Source organism: Fusarium keratoplasticum, chromosome 5, assembly GCF_025433545.1.
Source record: "Fusarium keratoplasticum isolate Fu6.1 chromosome 5, whole genome shotgun sequence".
Lineage (NCBI taxonomy): Eukaryota > Fungi > Ascomycota > Sordariomycetes > Hypocreales > Nectriaceae > Fusarium > Fusarium keratoplasticum.
Window position 1 is genome coordinate 429,616 of NC_070533.1, and position 20,533 is coordinate 450,148.

Sequence of the window (20,533 nt, forward strand, 5' to 3'; positions counted from 1 at the left end):
GCGTGACAAACAAGTATGCGTGACACCTGTACTGTGCACCTAAAAGCGCTAAACCTTAGGTCTATAAAAATAGCTAGAAATTAGCTATAAATAAAAAAAAAAGTATTTTTAGTTATTTAATAAGTAATAAAACTATATATAATTTTCTTAGATTTTTAAAAAATATCATTTATATATAAATAGCTAAGTACACAGTATAAATATACTTTTTCTAAACTAACTAATTAATTATTTTATTAAAAATCTATAAAATTTAATATAGCTCTCTTACTATTTAATAGGCTTAACTTTAAATTCTTAGCTAATTTAAGTTTAAATTAGATTTTTTAGAAATTTTTAAATACCTTACTTTTAGGTATAAGTACATTTGTCACGCATACTTATTTGTCACGCAAGCTATACACATACGTTATATTATATTAATATTTAATATTATAAATATTATTTAAATTATATTTTAATTTACTATATTATTATTTAATTTAATTTTTTTTATATTAGATATCTAAAAAGAGATTTAATTATATAAAAAAAACTCTAAGGGCTAATATGGATACTTAAATACTATATTTAATAACAGGTATTAGCACGAGGCAGGGAATAGGTGCATGCGGAAATCCAGCCTTATGTTTTAGGAATGAAAAGAAAGCGTCCCTATGTCCCAGAGTTAAATGGAATTCGTAACCCATTCACTAGCTACCAATTAGGTAAAGCTGCAGGTCCTTGACATGATTGAGACTCGACTACTTCGAGGTCTCTAAGCATGTCGCTGAACTCTTATTCATTGGGTAGTCTGCCAGCGGCTCTGTTTTAGCTACAGTCCTTCATCTCAATCAGTACCCCCATCCAGGTACCAGGGATCACGTATTTCTTCTCCTTGTCTACGATGACAGCTCTTCCATCACACCTGGACGCCGAGCTTTTTCTCGCCTCGCTTCAATCGCCATCGGTTCGTCGACTCAATCAATTCTGGACATCCCCGAAGCAGCCCGCCCCATTTCTTGATGAACCCAATGCTAGCCTCCCAATTGTATACATCGGACGCCTCTCCCCAGACGATGAGGTATGGCCCATCCTCTTCGTCGCTCTTCGAAATTTCCATCAGATCAGCGCAAAGCTCATCTTCGTCGATAGCCCCGCTCGTGATCGCATTCAAGACATTATCTCTAAGTCGCGGAGCGGGGAGGAGATCTGTCCATGGGTGGTGTTCGACCGCCTGCTGCAACGCCGTCGGGCGCATGTTCTCGGGACAAGTGTTTTCCACTGGCACGATGTCAAGGAGTTTCGGTCCAAGTGCATTAAATGGCGAGATTAGCTCGTCACGGCATAGACCGTGGAGCGGGAGACCAATCGTATGCGCATTTTCGGACAGGGCATTGATAGCGTTGAGGCGGATGAGGGACGGGAGGTAGGTTAGCCTGTGGTTCTTGAGGGTATACTGCATGTAAGCAAGCTGCATGAAGGCATATGTGACGGCGCGGGTCCGCGGGTGGTCGATCATGAGGTAGCCATCGGGGGCGAAGGCGCTGGTCGAAGCGGACTGTCCTTGACTGACGACAAGCTGTTCTGATGCCCCAGCCTGTGCCTGCTTCCGCTTCCCTATGATGGTAAGACAGGTAATGTGGCAGTAAGCAGAGATGTGATACTAACGGTATGCTCTCTGGTTAAGACGGTTCTGTCGCCGCCTCCGATCGGCCGTCCTCGTCACTCCGGTCCAGTCGTCCCCGGGAGCTCGTAGCTCCACTAATTGGGGTACCCGCCCGAAACGTTTCGGCGCAGGTATAGATATTTCTTCCCTCAATTCGGCCATGGGGTTAGACACTGGGAGAGCAATAAGGTCGGGGGAGAGAGATCCGCCACCCCGGTATTTCTGTTGCTGCAACTAGCTTACCAGCACTCCGAAGGCTCCGTGTGCCGTGGAGATATGGCGTTCTTATTCCCACCAGGAAGGAGGATCGTGTGGTAGAAATCGCCACTCACGAGGAAGTACCGCGTCTGGTTTGAGTAGTGGACGAGCCACTAACAACATGCGATTATCAAGATTCCCCTTCTGTGCGTAACCTCGTACCCTGTCTTCCTTCTGACGGGAACGTCAGAATCAACAGGCGGTGTGGCCAACGATCCATCACCCATTGGCCCATTTATCCATCCGTCTGCCGAGAGAATGACGCTAATGCATCTTGCTGACACTCTGGGTCCGAAGACCGAGCTGGGGGTTCCCTCGGGATGGCGTTCCTGTCAGACGTTTGTATCTCCTACCCCAGACGCGGCCAATTGATCTCGGCGCGTGGGGGGGAATAGAATGCTTTATTCGCAATTAATGTATTAGAACTAGGTTCATTTATTCCTTTGTTAGACTTTGTTTTGAAGCTCCAGACGATCTATAATCGCTAACATCTTAATTGCCGAAATGTCAAGATCGGGGTGCCACTATCCCGCTATGGAGATGCTACCGCTCACGTACGAATCAGTAGTGAAATTTCGGACCTAGCCTTTTCGTCGGGCGTGGTGGACGTTACGACGAAGTCTACCATGGCGATGGATTCCATATCACCCATATTCAACTTCGAAATAGTCTAGGTGATTGGGACCGGGCGGCCCATTGAAACCGCAAAATTTGGAGAAGCTCAAGTGCGTTATACCCTAGACAGCCAGTCAAGAGGCACTAGACTCGATAACGCAGAGCGCCATCAAGAATTGAAGCTTCCTTTCGGGTCTTGCGTACAGGCTTCGGCCTCGGACAAAGTTGGTCAGATTGCTAAAAAATACCCACCCATCCGGACCGAATTGATTTCACCACGTATTTACGGATGCATGCCTGGAGACTGGATGTAAGCAGGTTACATGAAACTAGAGCTGAAAGACTCTAGTAAAAGTTAAAATGTTAGCAATAACGTGAATCGACCAGGATGCATTGCAGAAGACGTTTCCGAACGGCGTATCGGGTTTTGTATCTCAAGTTAACCAGGGGAACGCCTAGGTTAGCGGGCCCGCCAACCCGCCATTCTAGGAAAGATTACTAAGCCCCCTAATTCCTTTAGTATTAGTATCAATATCTAATAACGAATTCAAATTTAATAATATAACTATAAATAAGATATAGCTATATAGCTAAATATAAAGATTACTACTCCTTAATCTCCTTCTCATATACCCTCTAGATCTCGCCTAGCCCTCGTCTACTCGAAAAGGGCTATACTACTATCTCATCGGCTACCTAGGCGTTAAGACGATTATTCTCTAACTTATCCTAGTTAAGATAGGCTATTATCTCTTCTTTAGTCTATTCCCTAGAGCCTATTAGTATCATATAGCGCTTAGTCATTTACTTCTAGTCAAGGCACTAGTCATAGTCGGCTTTACTATATTATAAAGGCAGACCCATCGCCTTCCGATACTATTAGTTAGTCTTAATACTACCGCGAGGCTATGCCCTATACTAAGCATCTCTCGCCGCAATATATCTCTAATAGATAGCCCGGGGGTTATTATATCTTAGTGCCAGAGCTGCTACTGCTACTAGTGCCTTTATTACTGCCGGTGCCTCTATTATTGCCAGCGCTATTATTAAAGGCGGCGCTATTACTACTAGAGAGGATAAGACTGCCTATGCCTGCCTCTAAGTAATCTACTCTAAAAGCTCTTAATACCGAAGAGGGTATATGTATGAAGATATTATATAGCCAATCTCATAGTATCTACTGTATCTTAGTAGCGCCTTTTGCCTACCTATAGCTTTAATAGCTTTAAATAAGCTTAGTAGCCTTCTTATGCTAGATACTGGTTAACTAGACCTTACTACTCTTACCTCTATTATCTTAAGTGGCTTAAGTAATAAGGTTGGCTTCCCTAGCTAATTAAGATGCTAATGCTTATTAAAATAATAAAGTTAGAGAGATTAGCCTTACTCTATAAAGGTCTGAATAGTATGAGCACATAGTAGCCCCTGAGTCTAAGTAAATACGCCTATATAAGTAGGCAGAGGCCCCTAAGCATCTAGAAGGCGCTTCCTTTATTCCTTAACCTTCCGCAAGGCATAGTAAGATACCTAGGCTTAAATACTACTATAGAGGCTTTTTAAGAGCTTAATTAGGGTATAGATTTATTGCTTTACTTAATTTATGCGGAGCTTAGTAACCTAATGGACTAAAGCTTATTAGATAGAGCTCTAAGCCTTGAAGAGATCTAAGGTAAATCTCTTTAAATAGCCTTTAAGTATACTATAGATGCCTTTAACTTAGGATATAATAATACTACTAAAGTGAAGATACTAATTAACCTAAGCTTTTATAAGCTTCTACTTATAAGGGCTAAGCTAAGTTAACTTTAGGTATATTACCTTATTAATATAAGTAGGTAGATATTACTCTTTAAGCTCTTATACTTATTATTTAAAGGTAGCTTAATCTAGTAAGTAGATAATTAAGTGCTAATAGCTAAAAAAGGCTTACTACTTTTCCTCGCTATTATCTGCTAGATCTAGACCTAGCTTTAGAAGAATAAACTTCGGCCGGCAATTAATAATAATAGCCTTATTAATATATTAAAGGCAAAGCAGAGAGATTAAATCTAGAAAGTAGATATTAATGGCATTTATATATGCCTCTACATAGTTAGTTAGAATAACTAAAGGAGGTTAAATCTAACTAATCTCATAGAGGGATTTAAGCCGCTTAAGAGCCTATAGATAGTTATCTATAGTTTCCCCCCTTAGGAAAGCAAAGGCAATATAAAAAGATTAATTAGATCTATTAATACTAATAATATCTAGCAATAGTATACCAAATCTATTAGTCTTATATATATAATCTAATAGTAGTAGCTCTGGATATATCTGCAGATAGGCAAGTAAGTCAGGGTGGGCAAAAAGAACTACTTTAATGTGATTATGCTTATTAACCTAAAATCGGCTCTAAAAGCCTTACTAGTCTAATTAATTAATAAGTGCTTATATAGAGGATCTGCCCTTACGGGTATCTCGGCGGCTCTATAAGATCTAATTTAAAATATCCTTCTACGTTATAAGCATAGATATATTCTGCCGTAGATAGGTATTAATCTCCTTAGGAGTGATTCTAGTAGTATTAAGCTAACTAATCTAGCCTTATTAATCTACTATAAGCCGCCAGTGGATTAGATAAGTAGTTAGATAACTACTTAGCTCGTGGTTATATATAGTAAAGCGCTTATCGCGCCGATGGCGCAAGGCCTAGCCGCCCTTATTCTTTAGCTACTTTCTAAGGATTAAAAATAGGCAACTAGTGCATCTAGAAGTTATCTGCCATATGCGCTGCCTTAAGGGGCTAGGAGGCGCCCCTCTGTGGTCATAGGCGTATATAATAACACGTAGTCCTAATTTTTCTACTATTGACTTTCTGTTTATAAAGGCATACCCGCGAGTAAAGGCCTAATCGTTGATAGCTTGAAATAGAGTATCTCGAGAAGGAAAGGTAGCCTCAGGAGGTATATAGTTAGGTGGAAATTGCCCTATCTTTAATTAGAAGGCATAGATAGAATTAAACGTATAACGGCTAGTAGTATTTATTGCCTTCTGCGATAAAAAGGGGGCTTAGTAATCTTTCCTAGAATGGCGGGTTGGCGGGCCCGCTAACCTAGGCGTTCCCGTTGACCAGTAACATCTTATTAAGCCTCCCCCCAGACGGTTGGCCCCAGAATACCGGGCTAGGGGGGGGAATTTTGCTTTTACTAACCGGATAAAGGCTAGGTCCCGACCAGCCGAGCGGGTGCGGGTGGGATGGCTTGGGGAAAGCCTGGGGAGCAGGCGGGGAAGAGAGGCCGTGCTTGAATCCTCGATCACGCGGAGGACGATGTCAAGGGACCGCTGGATGTTTGGCTGAGAGACGGGCCGATATCACTTATTAGATGCCGGGTCTAAATTGTACTTGGAATAACCTCATGGTTAAATTCGTACAGAAAGGCCGAGATAGAGCCACAAGAAGCTTGACTCGGTCCATTTTGCCTTGTAGCTTGACGATGTTCGCGGGTTTCTGGCTTGACGCTGAGGCAAAGCCCCTCTAGTGCCGGTGCCATAGTATGGATGACACCGAGGGCGAGGGTTGACCTAGCTTCGCCGGCGAGCTGAAGGACGACAGTGGTCGCGATGCCTAACACCGATAGAGTATAAGAAGATCATCAAAGCCTTGAACTTCTAAGTAAACCTTTGCTTCATCAAGCTTTCAGTTAGACCGGGTCCCCTCTTGAAACTGGATTGCACTCTGAGGTTTCTTCCCGTCTGTTTTTTCAGTATGAAGGCATTCCTCCTTGCAAATGCCCTGCTGCAGGCATGTGCTATCACAGAGGCCGGTGTCGTCCATGTTTGTTCATCCTTCTCTCTCGCTTCCCAACAAACTTCCTGGCGTCCACGACAAAGAGCGACTGCTAACCGTCTCCTAGTACCAACAGGAGGATCATAGTGCCAATGCGTTCTCGGAGCCCGTCTATCCATCACCATGGATGGACCCAGGCGCAGATGGGTGGAGCGAAGCCTATACTAAAGCAAAGGCCTTTGTCTCCGAAATGACCCTGCTCGAAAAGGTCAACCTAACGACTGGCGTGGGGTGAGCTCTTAAAACGTTTTCAATGGAAGCTCTTGGACTTATTGCTCTAACATGAGACTAGCTGGCAGAACGAACGATGCGTGGGCAACGTCGGTGACGTTCCTCGCCTCGGCCTCCGTGGTCTATGTATGCAAGACGGCCCAGTGGGGGTCCGGCTTACCGACTACAACTCGGTCTTTCCGTCAGGGCAATCGGCGGCTGCGACCTGGGATAGAAACCTGATTTTCCGCAAGGCTCAAGCCATCGGTGAGGAGTTTAGAGACAAGGGTGTTGATGTCGTGCTTTCGCCTGTCGCGGGCCCCCTGGGACGAAATCCCTCCGGTGGTCGCAACTGGGAGGGTTTCTCTCCCGACCCTTGGCTGACTGGCGTGGCCATGGCTGAGTCGGTAAAGGGCATGCAAAGCGTTGGAGTCATCGCCACTGCGAAACACTTCGTCGGAAACGAACAAGGTACGCATTGTAACAACTCCCTCTCTGCCTAGTCCAACGCTCAAACGGTATATTTCCAGAACACTATAGAATCAACTGGGAGGCTGCCAATCACGGACTTCCCGATCTTGCCGAATCTTTGTCGTCTAATATTGACGATAAGACCATGCATGAGCTATACATGTGGCCCTTTGCCGATGCTGTCAAGGCGGGCGTCGGCTCCGTCATGTGCTCGTATCAGCAGGTCAACAACTCATACGGCTGTCAGGACTCTAAGCTTCTAAATGGGTTGCTAAAGAGTGAGCTAGGCTTCCAGGGCTTTGTAATGAGCGATTGGATGGCCCAACATAGCGGAGCAGCGACCGCCGTTGCCGGGCTTGATATGACCATGGCTGGCGATACTATCTTGGGTACCGGCAGGAGTTACTGGGGCACGAACCTGACGCTCGCAGTATTGAATGGTACTGTTCCAGCCCATCGAGTTGATGATATGGCAATGCGGATTATGGCCGCCTACTTCAAGGTAGGAAGAACGGTAGAGGACCAGCCCGAAATCAACTTCTCCTCGTGGACCAATGACGCCTACGGCCCTGTCCAATTTACTGCCCAGGAGAATCAACAGGTCATCAATCGCCATGTCGACGTGCGATCTGACCATGCAAACCTCATTCGTGAGATTGGTGCTGCGGCTACAGTCCTCTTGAAAAACCAGGGTTCGCTTCCTCTCCAGAAGCCCAAGTTCCTTGCCGTGTTTGGCGAGGATGCGGGCCCAAACCCGAGCGGCCCAAACAGCTGTCCCGATAGGGCTTGTGGAGATGCCCTCTTCGCCGCTGGCTGGGGCTCTGGAACAGCCAACTACCCATATCTCGTCACTCCCGATTACGCCCTTCAGCAGCGGGCTCTTCAGGATGGATCAAGGTACGAAAGCGTTCTGATCAACTACGGCACACAAACCACTCTTCTGGCCTCCAAAGAAGAAGTCACATCTATCGTCTTCGTTCATGCAGCCGCCGGCGAAGGTTATGTCGGTGTCGATGGAAACTTTGGCGATCGGAAGAACTTCACTCTCTGGAGGGACGGCGACGTCCTGATCCACAACGTGTCTTCCAACTGCAACAACACCATCGTTGTCATCCATTCGCCTGGCCCTGTCGACGTTACTTCCTGGTACCAAAATCCCAATATCACCGCCATCGTATGGGCTGGACTCCCTGGTCAGGAAGCTGGGAACGCCATCACCGATATCCTGTACGGCAAAGTCAATCCATCGGGCAAGCTTCCATTCACTTGGGGTCCAAACCTGGAGAGCTATGGTGTGGATGTTCTCGTCAAGCCTAACAACGGCAAGGGCGCTCCTCAGGTCGATTTTGACGAGGGCGTCTTCATCGACTATCGCCACTTCGACCGCGTGGCTCTGAACGGTAGCGAGGGTGCTCCTATCTGGGAGTTTGGCTTTGGACTATCGTATACTACCTTTAGCTACTCCGATATCCAGGTCCAGAAGTGGCCAGCCCAGCGTTACAGCGCTTCCTCGGGCTCTTCCCGTCCTGCGCCCGTCTTTGGCAACTTCTCGACTAACTATGAGGACTATCTCTTCCCTGAGGACCAGTTCCACTTCTCGAGGGCCTTTATTTACCCCTACTTGAACACAACTGGCCCACGAGAAGCCTCGGATGACAGGGACTATGGTCAGACTGCGTCCGAGTTCCTGCCCCCCAACGCCCTCAGCTCGTCATCACAGGCTGTACACCCTGCTGGTGGTGCGCCCGGCGGCAACCCCCGGCTATGGGATGTCCTGTACACCGTGGCTTGCACTGTCACTAATACTGGAGACGTGCGTGGTGCTGAGGTTGTCGAGCTCTATGTGTCCCTCGGCGGCCCTGAAGAGCCTGTCCGCGTTCTGCGTGGCTTCGATCGCATTTTTCTGGACCCTGGCGCTAGTGCCACTTTCTCGGCCTCGCTGAATAGGCGCGATCTCAGCAACTGGGATATTAATCTCCAAAACTGGGTAGTCACTGAGCACCAGAAGACGGTATATATCGGCAGCTCGTCGCGTAACCTGCCTTTGTCTGCGACATTGCAATAGATGACGTCCACATAAAATCAGAATTTATATGCATCTTGAATAACTCTGGAATGCCCGAGCTCATTAGGTGCTATGAAGCCATGCAGCGTTCTTCATTGCATTATTATCTCGTAGTCCTTGTAGCAGAGCCTAACCGCCGCCCATCCCTTTCCGGCGCTGTATGTGTAAATATCTCAGTAGCTAGTAGCTTCTATAGCGCTGCTCTTAGACTAAATATACTATTAGGGTATAATAGTCCCCTAGGCGCTAAAATAGTCTTAATCAAGTTATTAATTATTAAGATATTTATATATATAACTATAAGGACTTATTATATAATAATTATATAATTATATATAATTTCTGTTACGCGGCAGCTAGGCAGTGGCTGCAGGGTAGCAAGGCCAGTTGGCCACTCGACCAAAAGGTCACCTATGACCTCGATCTATTGAGGTTATGACTGCCTAACGCGGTATATTACGGCTAGCCTGCAGGGCACCTTTGGCGCCCTAACATGGCACAACTATAACAATTTCTTAAAATTATTTTATAGCATAATTTTATAATAAATTTTATAGATATAAAATAGTTATATAAGTCTAAGCTTAATAAATATAATATAAAAGACTAATTAATTTTAATTAATATACTTAATAAGTAAGTATCTTAGATAAGTAAGTATCTTAAAAAATCTTAACCCTTATAATAGAAATTATTAAAAAACCACTATTAATTATTTAATTAATTAAAACTACTTACTATACTCTTCCCTAGATATCTTAATTACTACCTAATAGGTCCTTATATTATAGCCGGGCTAGCTATAGATATTATAACGCCGAACCCCCGGTCGCGCTGACCTTCCTTAACCACCACGTCTCAATGATTTAGCCACTACCTGCGCATTAGTATTTATTTAATTAATTACCTGCCTTCCTTCCTCTACCGTTATAACCCCTTTTTTCTATAGCCGGGTTCTTTTTGCCCTCCGGCGCCGATTAAGTATCTTATTTGCCTCCCAAAGGTCTTTATTCTTAGTAGCTAGTAAGGTAACCTGATATATAATTGCCTTTATCCCCTTTTTAAGAGACCTTAGGGCTTTAAGGATTAACTCTAGGGAGCTGCTTTAGTGCCTTTTAATTTATCTTTTAAGGTATTTAGATTAAGATCTGGCCTTAAGTATAGTCCTTAGGGTCCTTAAGACCTAAGAGGTTAAGGGCTTAGATCTCTCCTTAGTAAGTATTAGAGTCCGTAGCTATATATTAAGCTTTGAGATTATAGTTTCTGGGTTAAGGGGAATAAGGCTAGCTCCTTTAAAAGCCCCCTTAATATTTCTTTCTATTATAGTGGCCTTATATATAGTATAGAAGGCTAGAAAGAACTTAGTCTTTGAAATATAGGTTATAGAGTATTTAATTAGATGCTTTATTTCTTGATTATAGGCCTTTTTTAGTAGCCTAAAGTACCTAATATTAAGAGGCTAGAGTAAATAAGAGAAATAAGGTAATATATAAAGCTAGATAATCTTCTTTTCCTTATAATATCTCTTAAATTTAATTAATTAGTGACTTTTATAGCTATTAAGAATTAAGAGATAATAGGAACTAATTAATTAATTAGTTATATATTAGTTAAAGTACTTTAGTTACTTAAGGCTAGTCTTATTATTAATCTAGCTATTTTAGGTTATTATAATTACTTAATTACCTAAAAGGTTATTTTCTTAGTATTAGTTAGCGAGGTAATATTAGCCCGCACTGATAATAAATAATTAGATCGCCTAGCTTTTTATATTAATTACTTAAATAATTATAATCTATTCCTAGTTTCTAGGCTATATTAATTTTAGCTTTAAATACCTTTCTAAGCCTATAATAATTATTCTACTTATAATTATACCTATAAGAAAGCTTATCTTATTAAAGTTATAAATATTATTTAATTAGATATTATACTTCGTGATTATATTTACTATAAGCTTAAATTAATTATAGATAATAATTAGATCTTTATACTTAGCTCTTTAGTAATTATATTTCTAAAAAAAATATATCTTAAGCTCTAGGTATTACTTAATAAAGTTATAAGCCTAGTGTATACTAATTAATAGCGCGTCGCGATTAATAAGTAATTAATTAGTTATTTCTTTAATACTATAAAGCTAGGGGGGAAATCCTCGTGAATCTAGGTCGAGAATAAAGTAAATAAGGATCTATTCCTCTAGATCTAATAGCTTGTGTGATTTCATAGTAGTTTCTTATATAGAAAGAATGCCCTTTTGTCGGCGACCTAGGGTCTTCTAAGAGACTATATATATCGATGCGGCGCGTCGGAGACTTAACCTTGGGTTATTCTGAAGGGCCTGAAGGGTAAGAAGCATTCTAGCCTCATAATTCATCTATGATATGCTAGGTGGTTATGAATTAATTAATTAAGTAGGAATAATATAGGTTAAGGGATTTTTAAGATACTCGCTTATCTAAGATACTCGCTTATTAAGTATGTTATTAATAAATTAATATTATATAATAATATATAAAAATTCAAAACATATTTTATTATAATTAAAGCTTAGCTCTTAATAAGTTAATTAAGCTTTAAAATATATATATATAAATTAAAACCTCTTTTATATTATTAGATCCTAAGAACTCCTGCGTAGCTAGAGCAGAATAAATAGCCGCTGAGGGGGGTAACAGGAGAGGCACCAAGCGGGACAGGAAGGGCAGGAGGACAGCAAACGAAGTGAATGACAGTAGCCATCGACCCGAGACTGACCGAACAGCCTCCATTCCACTCGACCTGCTGGACTATGAGATTCTTGTTTCTGACATGGACAGCAGCGCAGGGATCACAGAGCAGCTGGAAAGCTTCATTAGCCAAAGACTCAAAATGGACCCGTGACACCTACAAACGGGGAGGTCAAGCATCGTAGCTTTGGACCTGGGCCAAGCTGCTTCAAGCATTGCCCACATGGCTTCTGCATTTCGTTCTCGGTTTGATTCATGGTCACTGAGAGAGCAATGAAACTGAAGACTGTTCGGACTGAGTGTCTTCTCGAAAGGTTGAAGAGAAGAGGGAGTTGGACGAGCCCAGGTTTGAGGAGAAGGGCAGGTTTAAATACACGTCAGGACAGGTCCTCCTGCCACCGAAGAGCATTTCAGGCTTGAAGGCAATCATCACCATGAAACCCCTCTTCCCTTGAGCCAGGCTATTCGCGTTGAGGCTTAGAAGGTGTAGCCAAAAGGCTTGAGTCCCGTAGTGCGGTACATCGAAAAGGGAAAGCTTCTGTGGCCGTGATACCATTGAACATCTTGGTCAGCAAGGTCAGTAGCATGAGACCCTTCATTGCGATTTGTCATAACAGGGTAGCCATCGGACCCTCACCTCCATTCGCTAGCCTTCCCCGGTATGCCGAGACCATAAGGGAGTCATCATTAGCTTTGAGTCTGCCTTGAATAGCGTCACCGTTACATGGGTTTCATTCAGCTCTGCCTTTGGTGCCTATCTTGGAAAGGAGGCCTCGGTTTCGCTACAACTCCACGCTTGCGCCTGATCCTGTTACATCAACTCGCGTCACGCTACAGCATCTTGTAAAATTGAGGTAGCATGACGCACCCGACCTCACTGTACGGAACTCAGCCTGGAGGGCTCTTATCCAATGATGTTCCTTGATTTGGGAGACCTGATGAGGCTTGGAGACTGGAGCGGCATGAGCTCACCCCGAGCTCAGGTTAAAGCAGCATCGACTCAGGATCATAGGCGAGAAGGGAAATCTTGGAAATCTAGATTCGTGGCAGAGTTAGGCTGTTATAGTTTCGTTCAATAGGTAGCTTCATGTGCTCATCACTGCGTGCTTTGTTCTTGGGCTCCACGCCCTGTTTTTAAGAGAAAACTTTGAATGTCGTTCCTTTTAATAACAAAACAATGTATTTGCATCGCCACCCTCATGAACTTCGTCACTGAGAAAAGGTTTCATTTAGCGGTGGTTAACGAGTCGTGTAACCGCCATTGGCAAAGATAGTCTGACCCGTGATCCATCCGCCTTCAACGCAAAGGAACTTGACCAGTGGAGCAATGTCCTTGATATCAGTTAGGCGTCCTCCAATCGCCTGGCTCTTATGAAACTCGACTGCATCTTGGGACTCTTGTGGATAAAAGAAAGCTGCAGGAACACAAGTCTTGGTCAGTCACGCCGACAACCGGATGCGGGAACATACCTGTATCCATGGGCCCTGGAGCAACAGCGTTGACACTGACTTTGCGACCTTGGAGTTCTTTAGCAACACCACGCGTGAAGTGCTCTACTGGAGCCTTGGAGCCTGCATATGAGGTATAGAAACCAGTGAAGGCTGCCAGGAGCGAGGTCACGATGGTGATGATCTTGCCGCCCTCTTCAACATGCTTGGCGCCAGCTTTGAGGATCAAGAATGCAGCCTTGGAGTTGACACTGGGCATATCGTTAGTAGGTCGATCTTGAATTTGCGTCGCGAACTGACAACACTCACGCAAACATTGTGTCATATTCTGCCTCTGTAATATCGACAATAGGCTTCTTGAGCACCTTACCAACCGTGTTCACAACGATATCGATCTTTCCGAAATCTTTGAGGACAGAGGCAAACAGTTTGTCGACAGCAGCCTCGGTCGTGAGGTCTCCCTGATAAAAGGAGATTTTCACACTCGGAAACGAGCTCTTCAGCTTGGTAGCCAGTGACTCGGCATCTTGCTTCGAAGCGGGAGAGTTGTAGTGAAGCGCAAGTTGAGAGCCCAGGGGAGCCAAAGCTAGGGCAATCTCTGCACCCAAGTTCTTTGCTCCTCCAGTGATGAGAGCGACCTTTCCGTCGAGGGACATGGTGAAAGCCGAGAGGTGATAGGAATTCAGTGTTTTGGCAAGTTTAGAAAATGGGAATCAAGGACGATGGTTGATGAGGAAAACAAGCATGGCAATCAGTGCCCAGTTATATATTCGTACGTCCATACTGATGTCGCCTTCGTTTGGGCACTTGGCAGTATCTCAAATCTCGAAAGGCAGACCAAGAAATTATCAGTAAGACTGTCGGCAAATGTTCAGCTGAAAAAGGGCGCTAAAATGCTATATGCATATTCCTAATCGGGGAAAGCGCCCGGGTCACGAACGCTCAAGGAACAAGGTCGTCATCTTCGAATCATAAGCGATACATATCCCAGCAATGGAGACATGCCCGAACCATCCGGCTCAAGAGGCGGGGAACAGTAAAGGCTGTAGGTGAGCTGTCGGGGCTTGCTGAGGTGACGGCAGCACGGACTAGGTCGAACAAGGAATATGCATTTTGCCCATAAGTGTGCTCATCCGCTCGCGTACGCGGGAAAGCTAAACAAGGTGACAGCTGCTTTGCATGCATATACCCAATTTAGCAAGGCGCAACAACGCCACGTGATATGAGCTCACGAGTTGGGCATCAGCCGCAGGACCTACGCGGGAGAGCTCCAAGAATCCTGAACTTGACCACTCCAACCTTTCCACAACCCTGTCTTGGGCATCATTTTGCCCACCCTCCCTATTCCTAACTGCCGAGTCTTTTCTCCTCGGGTAAATGATGAACCAACATGCCAAAAGAGTGGAGATTCGTCGTCAGTAATCGGCCAAGCGCCCTCAAGGCCAACGCCGCGAGCATTCGGGGCCATGTCGCTTGCCAGGGTTGGAAAGCCCACAAGAAATCTCGAGGCCAGAAACGCCGTCGGGGCCTGTCAGCGCTCAAAAAGACAACTTATGAATACGTAGCCGTGGACTGGCCATCTTGTTGGGTTCCTCCCCTCGAGTACCAGCTCGGAGGTGGCCGAGTTGATCCATTCAGGGCTTACCCGGGATCCCAGCATCCTGCTATTCCCGCCTTGCTAGATCACTGTACGTGCCGGGGAACCAAAAGTAGCTTGGCAACATGCTGATCTGATACAGACCTTGTCCACATGGCTGTTGACATCCCCGAGCTAGACCAACCAGGCAATGCCGGCCTTCTCCGCTCAAGCTGGTTCCCCCTCGTCATATCTGACGAATGCCCATTCAAAGTAATCCTCCTTCTGGCAGCATCCAATGCCGTCGCAATCAATTACAAGCCATATGCCTCTTGCGATCTCGTTCAGCTCCATACCAACGCAATCAAGGCCATTAACAACGCTTTCGACAGCAGCGAGAAGCGCGTTTGCGACGCTCTAATTGGCGCTGTCGCCAAGATGGCGAGCTTCGAGGCGATGCATGGAGACATCACGTCGTACCGCATTCATATGGAAGGATTGTGCAAAATGATCGGCCTTAGAGGTGGGCTGAATCAACTAGGCCTCGATGGCTTACTGCGACGGATTGTTGTGTGGATTGACATCAACTCTTCGTTTCTGCTTCAAACTCCTAGGTACTTCCCCCAAGACGGCTTTGCAGTTGGAGAGGTCTGGGGGGAGCCGAATCCAGAGCGATTTATCGCGCCGTAACTGCATGAAAGGTTGGGAGCTGTATCTCATCTCAAAGTGTCCTTATCTTGTCTTTCGCCTGCACAGCGCTAGGATTCCCACCAAGAGTAACACTTTCTCAATGGGGTCCGTTGGGTAATAAGGATGACGAGGCATCTGGCCAGGAGGCTCCAGGTGAAAATGACGCCATCCTTGAGCAGCAGACCGGCCATACCACCTAGACCTCTGTAAAGGCAAAACCTCCTCGAGGCAGCTCCACTAGGTCAGCATCCTTGCCACGACGATTCAGCAGCATGCGGATGAGATGGTCTATGTTCAGAAGCCTCTACGTCTGTCAGAATCAAGACATGACAGGATGGATAGCAGAACAATTGCCGACATGGAGGTGTGAAAACAAGAGCTCCTTGGTGAGGAGTTACCCTGCAGAGATAGGTGGGCACCGTCTCCAGCCAGACATAGGTAAAAGCGGACAAGACATAGTGAAGGGCCATATGTGGCTAATGCTTTACGAACCTCGATGAGCCTTGAGAGTAATAAGAATATATCCAAGAACCGCCGATAGCCCCCGCTTCTTACTCTGGCCCGGGGAAGATGCGACCCAGAGACCCTTCCAGCCCACAAAGTCTTAGTCAACCGCGAATGAGTTTGCAAGCGGGGATTTTTGATGTCTCATTGACCTCGGGGGATCAGAAGCCGAGTTAAGGGGAAGGACCTTCTGATCAACGTGCGCCGCGGTGTCTCTTGGCGCGAAACTTGGCATAACTTTTAGGCCAAAAGAGGGATGGGCCAGTCTTGTTCTTCATATTCGTACTTCTGTGCCTCTTTGCCCGTCCGAACGTCACCCGAGGTTTCCTGGGGCCCCGCAGAGGCGTCAGCATCCAGGCTTGTTCGTGCATAACATCCGGGGCTGACAGGGGCTCTCCTTGTCAAAACACTAGAGCCCCAGCTCAGGTGTCACACCAATCCGGGAGCACTCCGAAATCTGCATGGCTCGTCTTGGCGCCGGGTTGCACGTATGGAAATATTCGCTACCACGTAATACATACGGGCTTAGCGATATTTCCGCCATCCCTTCCACGATCCTGATGCGGGGAAGCACGCATTTTCGGGAGAGAGCTGAGCGAGCTGGAGACTGACTGCCCTTCTATTGATACTAGGAACTCCAAGTCCAGAGCTCCGACGGACTAGGCAGCGAGCTTCGAAGGGAGCGGCAACCCTCGAAGGCGCCGAGACCGATCCTTGCGAAACACTGATGGTCTTGTCAACGGCAACCCGAACTGAAGGGCTTTCAGGAAGTTGGAATCGCCCGATCATTTATCCGTCGCGGTCTCTCACCTGTGAATCTCCGCAGGCAGTACTTGGTACTTGTGCTACAGAAGATCAACTGCTCCCCTGAGAAGGCCGCAGGGAGGAACTCCAAATACCGGGATCCGGGAGCTCCCGAGGGCTTGGGATCCAACGTGGCGGCATCTGTGTGGTACCGAGGAGTGAGGTGGGGTGGAACAGCAACGTCAAATCCGGGGATCAAATGATGTGGCTGAACATGGGTTGGCATTTCGAGCCTTCACTGGCAGAATGAAGGCCGTCCCCTTGTTTGGTTTGGCATTGGCGTAATTGTCGTCGGCCTCTGTTATTCCGGATCGCCCAAGTCATCGGCATAACCTCCACCGTCACAGGGTTTGCACTGGATGCTGAGCTCCCCGAAATGGGCAATGAATTCGTGAACTAAACGGGAAGAAAATGCTACGTATTCTCTTCTAGAGCCGTGAGCATATCGAAAATAAACATGGCAGACTTTGTCCCCGAGACGTTGGCTATGTATGGTTTGTCACGAACCACGGGATCAGGCCTCAACAATTTAAGTCTAAAACTTTGCCGACTGATGGAAAGTGGAATAATAACATCATTCATCCCCGTACGCTTGATCATCCGTTCTTGCTTTCATTTAAGAATTTTCTCGCCCGTAACTCTTGGCCTCGTATGTCGTTTAACCTCGTTCCGCCACCGCCTAGCGCATGCTCCATGTTCTCCGTGCCTGGTTTAAACTCCATGAGCCACATGACGTGGACCTCGTTCTTCGTTTAAAGCTCGTTTTGTCGTCTGAACCGCTTTTACCCCTTTTGGGTCCCGCTGAGCCAAGCTTTGAGACTCAAGAGCGGTCGGATTATGCTAGGTCTGAAATCATCGACAGGCGAGCCAAGATTCTTCTACCAAGGTATTTAACTGTAGCATGTCCTGTATCTTCAGACCGGTCAGATCCACGCTTGACTAGCCATCAATTGCGTTCATCCTTAACACTTGCGAAGTAATAAAACTTTCCTCTCCTTTTTCCGATCTTTCTTGTTTTCCCCTTTGCATTCCTTTCATTCTCTCACGTACACCGAATTCTCCATCTTAAACCTTCTTCTATTCATTTCGTCAAAAACGCCTCCCCGATATCCCGGCCGCAATGTTTCTATTGAAAGCAACTTTGGCATTGCTTCAGGCAGGCTCGGCACTGGCTGGGGTAGTGGTCAGGCCAAGGTCAAAACAAGACGCAATCGTTTATGCAACCAAAGGAACGATATCCCTCTCCTCAGACGGGACAGACCCTGACATTCTGATCCTCGATTATGGTCAGAACGTTGAGGGACATCCCACCTTTGAGGTTGTGTCCACATCCGGGGATGCTTCTGGTTTCGAGCTCACTTTCGCCGAGTCCAAGTATGCCTTTAGCAACTACATGGTACGTTCTTAGAATCTTGAGTGGTAAATTTAGTTTACTGACAATTACTCTAGAGTGACGGGCCTCTCCCCCTCGCAGCTGCCATGGACAACTATCGTGTGAACCAATACAACATCTCCAAGCCTGGACTTGTTACCAATCGCCTCATTCAAGGAGCTTTCCGTTATCAAAAGCTCAACCTTTCTACGGCTGGTGAACTGCGCCTCAGGAAGGTGGGTGTGAAGCAGACGGTTCATACTACGCCGCTCACCGAACTCCCTGGGGCTTTCGAATGTTCAGACAACGACTTGACTCGGATTTGGTATACCGGTGCTAGGACGGCTCAACTCACGGAGATTCCCAAGGGCACAATTCCCGACTTTTGGCAAATCACCAATCAAGGTACTTTTGTCGAGAGTGCGGCGCCGCAAGCTCTCGCCAGTGCTACAGCTGCCCAGCTATTCAGCTATGAGGTTGACTTTGAAGTCAAGCCCGTCACTGAAGAATTCAGCTTCTCCGTGTTGTCAGACACTCTGAATGATGCCATTGTCATCTCTTGCAACGTGGTAACTGGCGTGATCTCGGCAACATATGCTCCTCACTCTGGCTCAATCCCATCTGCCGCCAACGCCCAGGTTGGCAAGTGGCTTTCCGTCCATGCCTGGGTCAACATGGGGGAGATTGCTGTATCCATCAACAATAAAGTGGTTTTGGAGTTCAGTCAGACGACCAAATTCGCTGGTTCTTTCGGCCTTGGGGCACCATTCGGCCACTCAGCCTACTACCGAAACCTGAAAGCTGCCACCCTCGATGGAGTAGAGGTCTACTCATCTACTCTAAAGGACCCTAGCTTTCTCGCCGATTTCCACATGGGAACTAATCCTGCCGATACGATTGTGGATGGTTCTCGACGCGATAGGATTGCCTACACTGGAGATCTCGATATCGCACTCGCTTCAAGCTTTGTGAGCACCTACGGCACTTCTTTTATCGAGGGCTCCCTTGAACTACTCGGTTCTTACCAAACAACTACAGGGTTTTTTATCCCGACCGCCAAGATCCAGCAGGAACCACTCAAGGACATTCTGGATGTCAATGTGACGGGCCTTATCGGCTACTCCTTCAATTTCCTCAACGCGCTGGCTCAAAACTATGAGGTCCAAGGCGACCTTGCCTTTGCCAAGAAATGGGCTCCTCGTATTGTGTCCATGCTGGACTGGGCGCATTCCAAGTTGGAGAATGGTCTTTTCACTCTCGCCGACGCTTCGTTAACGGGAGATTGGAACTATTATGATCCTCCTCAGACGGGTGCAAGCTCCAAGTTCAATTCTATCTACGCCTACGCCTTGCAGCAGACTCAGACTCTGCTCATGGATGCTGGCGCTGATGTCTCTGTATACCAGAATCGTCTCGAGAGCCTTCGCGGTGCTATTCACTCCCATCTCTGGAATGATACCCTTGGGGTCTATATCCTAACTAATGAGATTCCAACTGGATTTGCCCAAGACGCCAATGCAATTGCCATCTTATCTGGCATCCCGCAGAGTCATGGCATTTCAGCAAAGTCGTTACTGTCAACTCTCGAAAGCGGACTCCAACGTCCTGCGGGCCCACTGGCCTTCAGCAACTCCACGGTTGAGGCTGGATTCGCCCAAAAGATCAGCCCTTACGCCTCAGCCTATCATCTTCGCGCAGCTTTCGAGTCCAATGATGCTGATACTGTCCTCCTCCTCTTGAAGACCCTTTGGGCTCCCATGGCAAACCCTGCCCATGCCAACTACACCAACTGTTTTTGGGAAACCCTGGATCCTGATGGCACCCCAGGCTTGGGCCTGGTGACCTCTCTTTGCCATGGATGGGGCGCCGGCCCAACTGCCGAGCTAAGCCATCATGTTCTCGGCGTGCAGGCCGTTAAACCTGGTTACCGGGAGTGGAAGGTTGAACCTATGACCTTGGGTCTCAGCTGGGCCAAGGGCCGCGTCCCAACCGCGCATGGACCCATCCAGGTTCAGTGGAAGTTTGTGTCTGGCCTTTTGCAGATGAAAGTTCGTGGGCCCAGAAGTGGTGGCACCCGCGGAACTGTCCATCTTCCTAAGCCCCTACCCACACCCCTTGACAAGACCGTTATTACGGTGAATGGAAAGGTTGTGAGTGGCACCAATTTCACAGTTCGTGGTGGCCAAGAGATTACCATCAAGCAAATCAAGAGATAATCCGTAGCGTTTTAGTGATAAGCATAGAGTGGAGTTGCGACGACCGCCGAGATTCGTGGTGCACATCTATTCTTTTGTACAGTAGTTACTTTCCAACAGC

At 46.4% G+C, this 20,533-nt stretch overlaps 5 protein-coding genes across 5 annotated transcripts; 3 read left to right on the forward strand and 2 right to left on the reverse strand.

Annotated features, from left to right (window-relative positions):
- Positions 1-901: 901 nt before the first annotated feature.
- NCS57_00679100 (uncharacterized protein) lies at positions 902-1,810 on the reverse strand (the record flags this gene model as incomplete). The annotated part of the gene is made up of 2 exons (XM_053056665.1): positions 902-1,599; positions 1,651-1,810. The coding sequence occupies 2 exons, from the start codon at positions 1,808-1,810 to the stop codon at positions 902-904; spliced, it is 858 nt and encodes a 285-aa protein (XP_052912860.1).
- A 4,456-nt stretch (positions 1,811-6,266) lies between these two features.
- Positions 6,267-9,093, forward strand: NCS57_00679200 (Beta-glucosidase; the record flags this gene model as incomplete). Its single annotated transcript, XM_053056666.1, has 4 exons — positions 6,267-6,335; positions 6,415-6,578; positions 6,640-7,028; positions 7,088-9,093. 4 exons carry the CDS (start codon positions 6,267-6,269, stop codon positions 9,091-9,093), a joined length of 2,628 nt encoding a protein of 875 aa, XP_052912861.1.
- A 3,968-nt stretch (positions 9,094-13,061) lies between these two features.
- NCS57_00679300 (uncharacterized protein) lies at positions 13,062-13,927 on the reverse strand (the record flags this gene model as incomplete). Its single annotated transcript, XM_053056667.1, has 3 exons — positions 13,062-13,237; positions 13,293-13,522; positions 13,581-13,927. 3 exons carry the CDS (start codon positions 13,925-13,927, stop codon positions 13,062-13,064), a joined length of 753 nt encoding a protein of 250 aa, XP_052912862.1.
- Positions 13,928-14,661: 734 nt separating this feature from the next.
- On the forward strand, positions 14,662-15,537 carry NCS57_00679400 (uncharacterized protein; the record flags this gene model as incomplete). The annotated part of the gene is made up of 2 exons (XM_053056668.1): positions 14,662-14,959; positions 15,011-15,537. 2 exons carry the CDS (start codon positions 14,662-14,664, stop codon positions 15,535-15,537), a joined length of 825 nt encoding a protein of 274 aa, XP_052912863.1.
- A 2,428-nt stretch (positions 15,538-17,965) lies between these two features.
- On the forward strand, positions 17,966-20,433 carry NCS57_00679500 (Bac-rhamnosid-C domain-containing protein; the record flags this gene model as incomplete). Its single annotated transcript, XM_053056669.1, has 2 exons — positions 17,966-18,241; positions 18,295-20,433. 2 exons carry the CDS (start codon positions 17,966-17,968, stop codon positions 20,431-20,433), a joined length of 2,415 nt encoding a protein of 804 aa, XP_052912864.1.
- Positions 20,434-20,533: the final 100 nt, after the last annotated feature.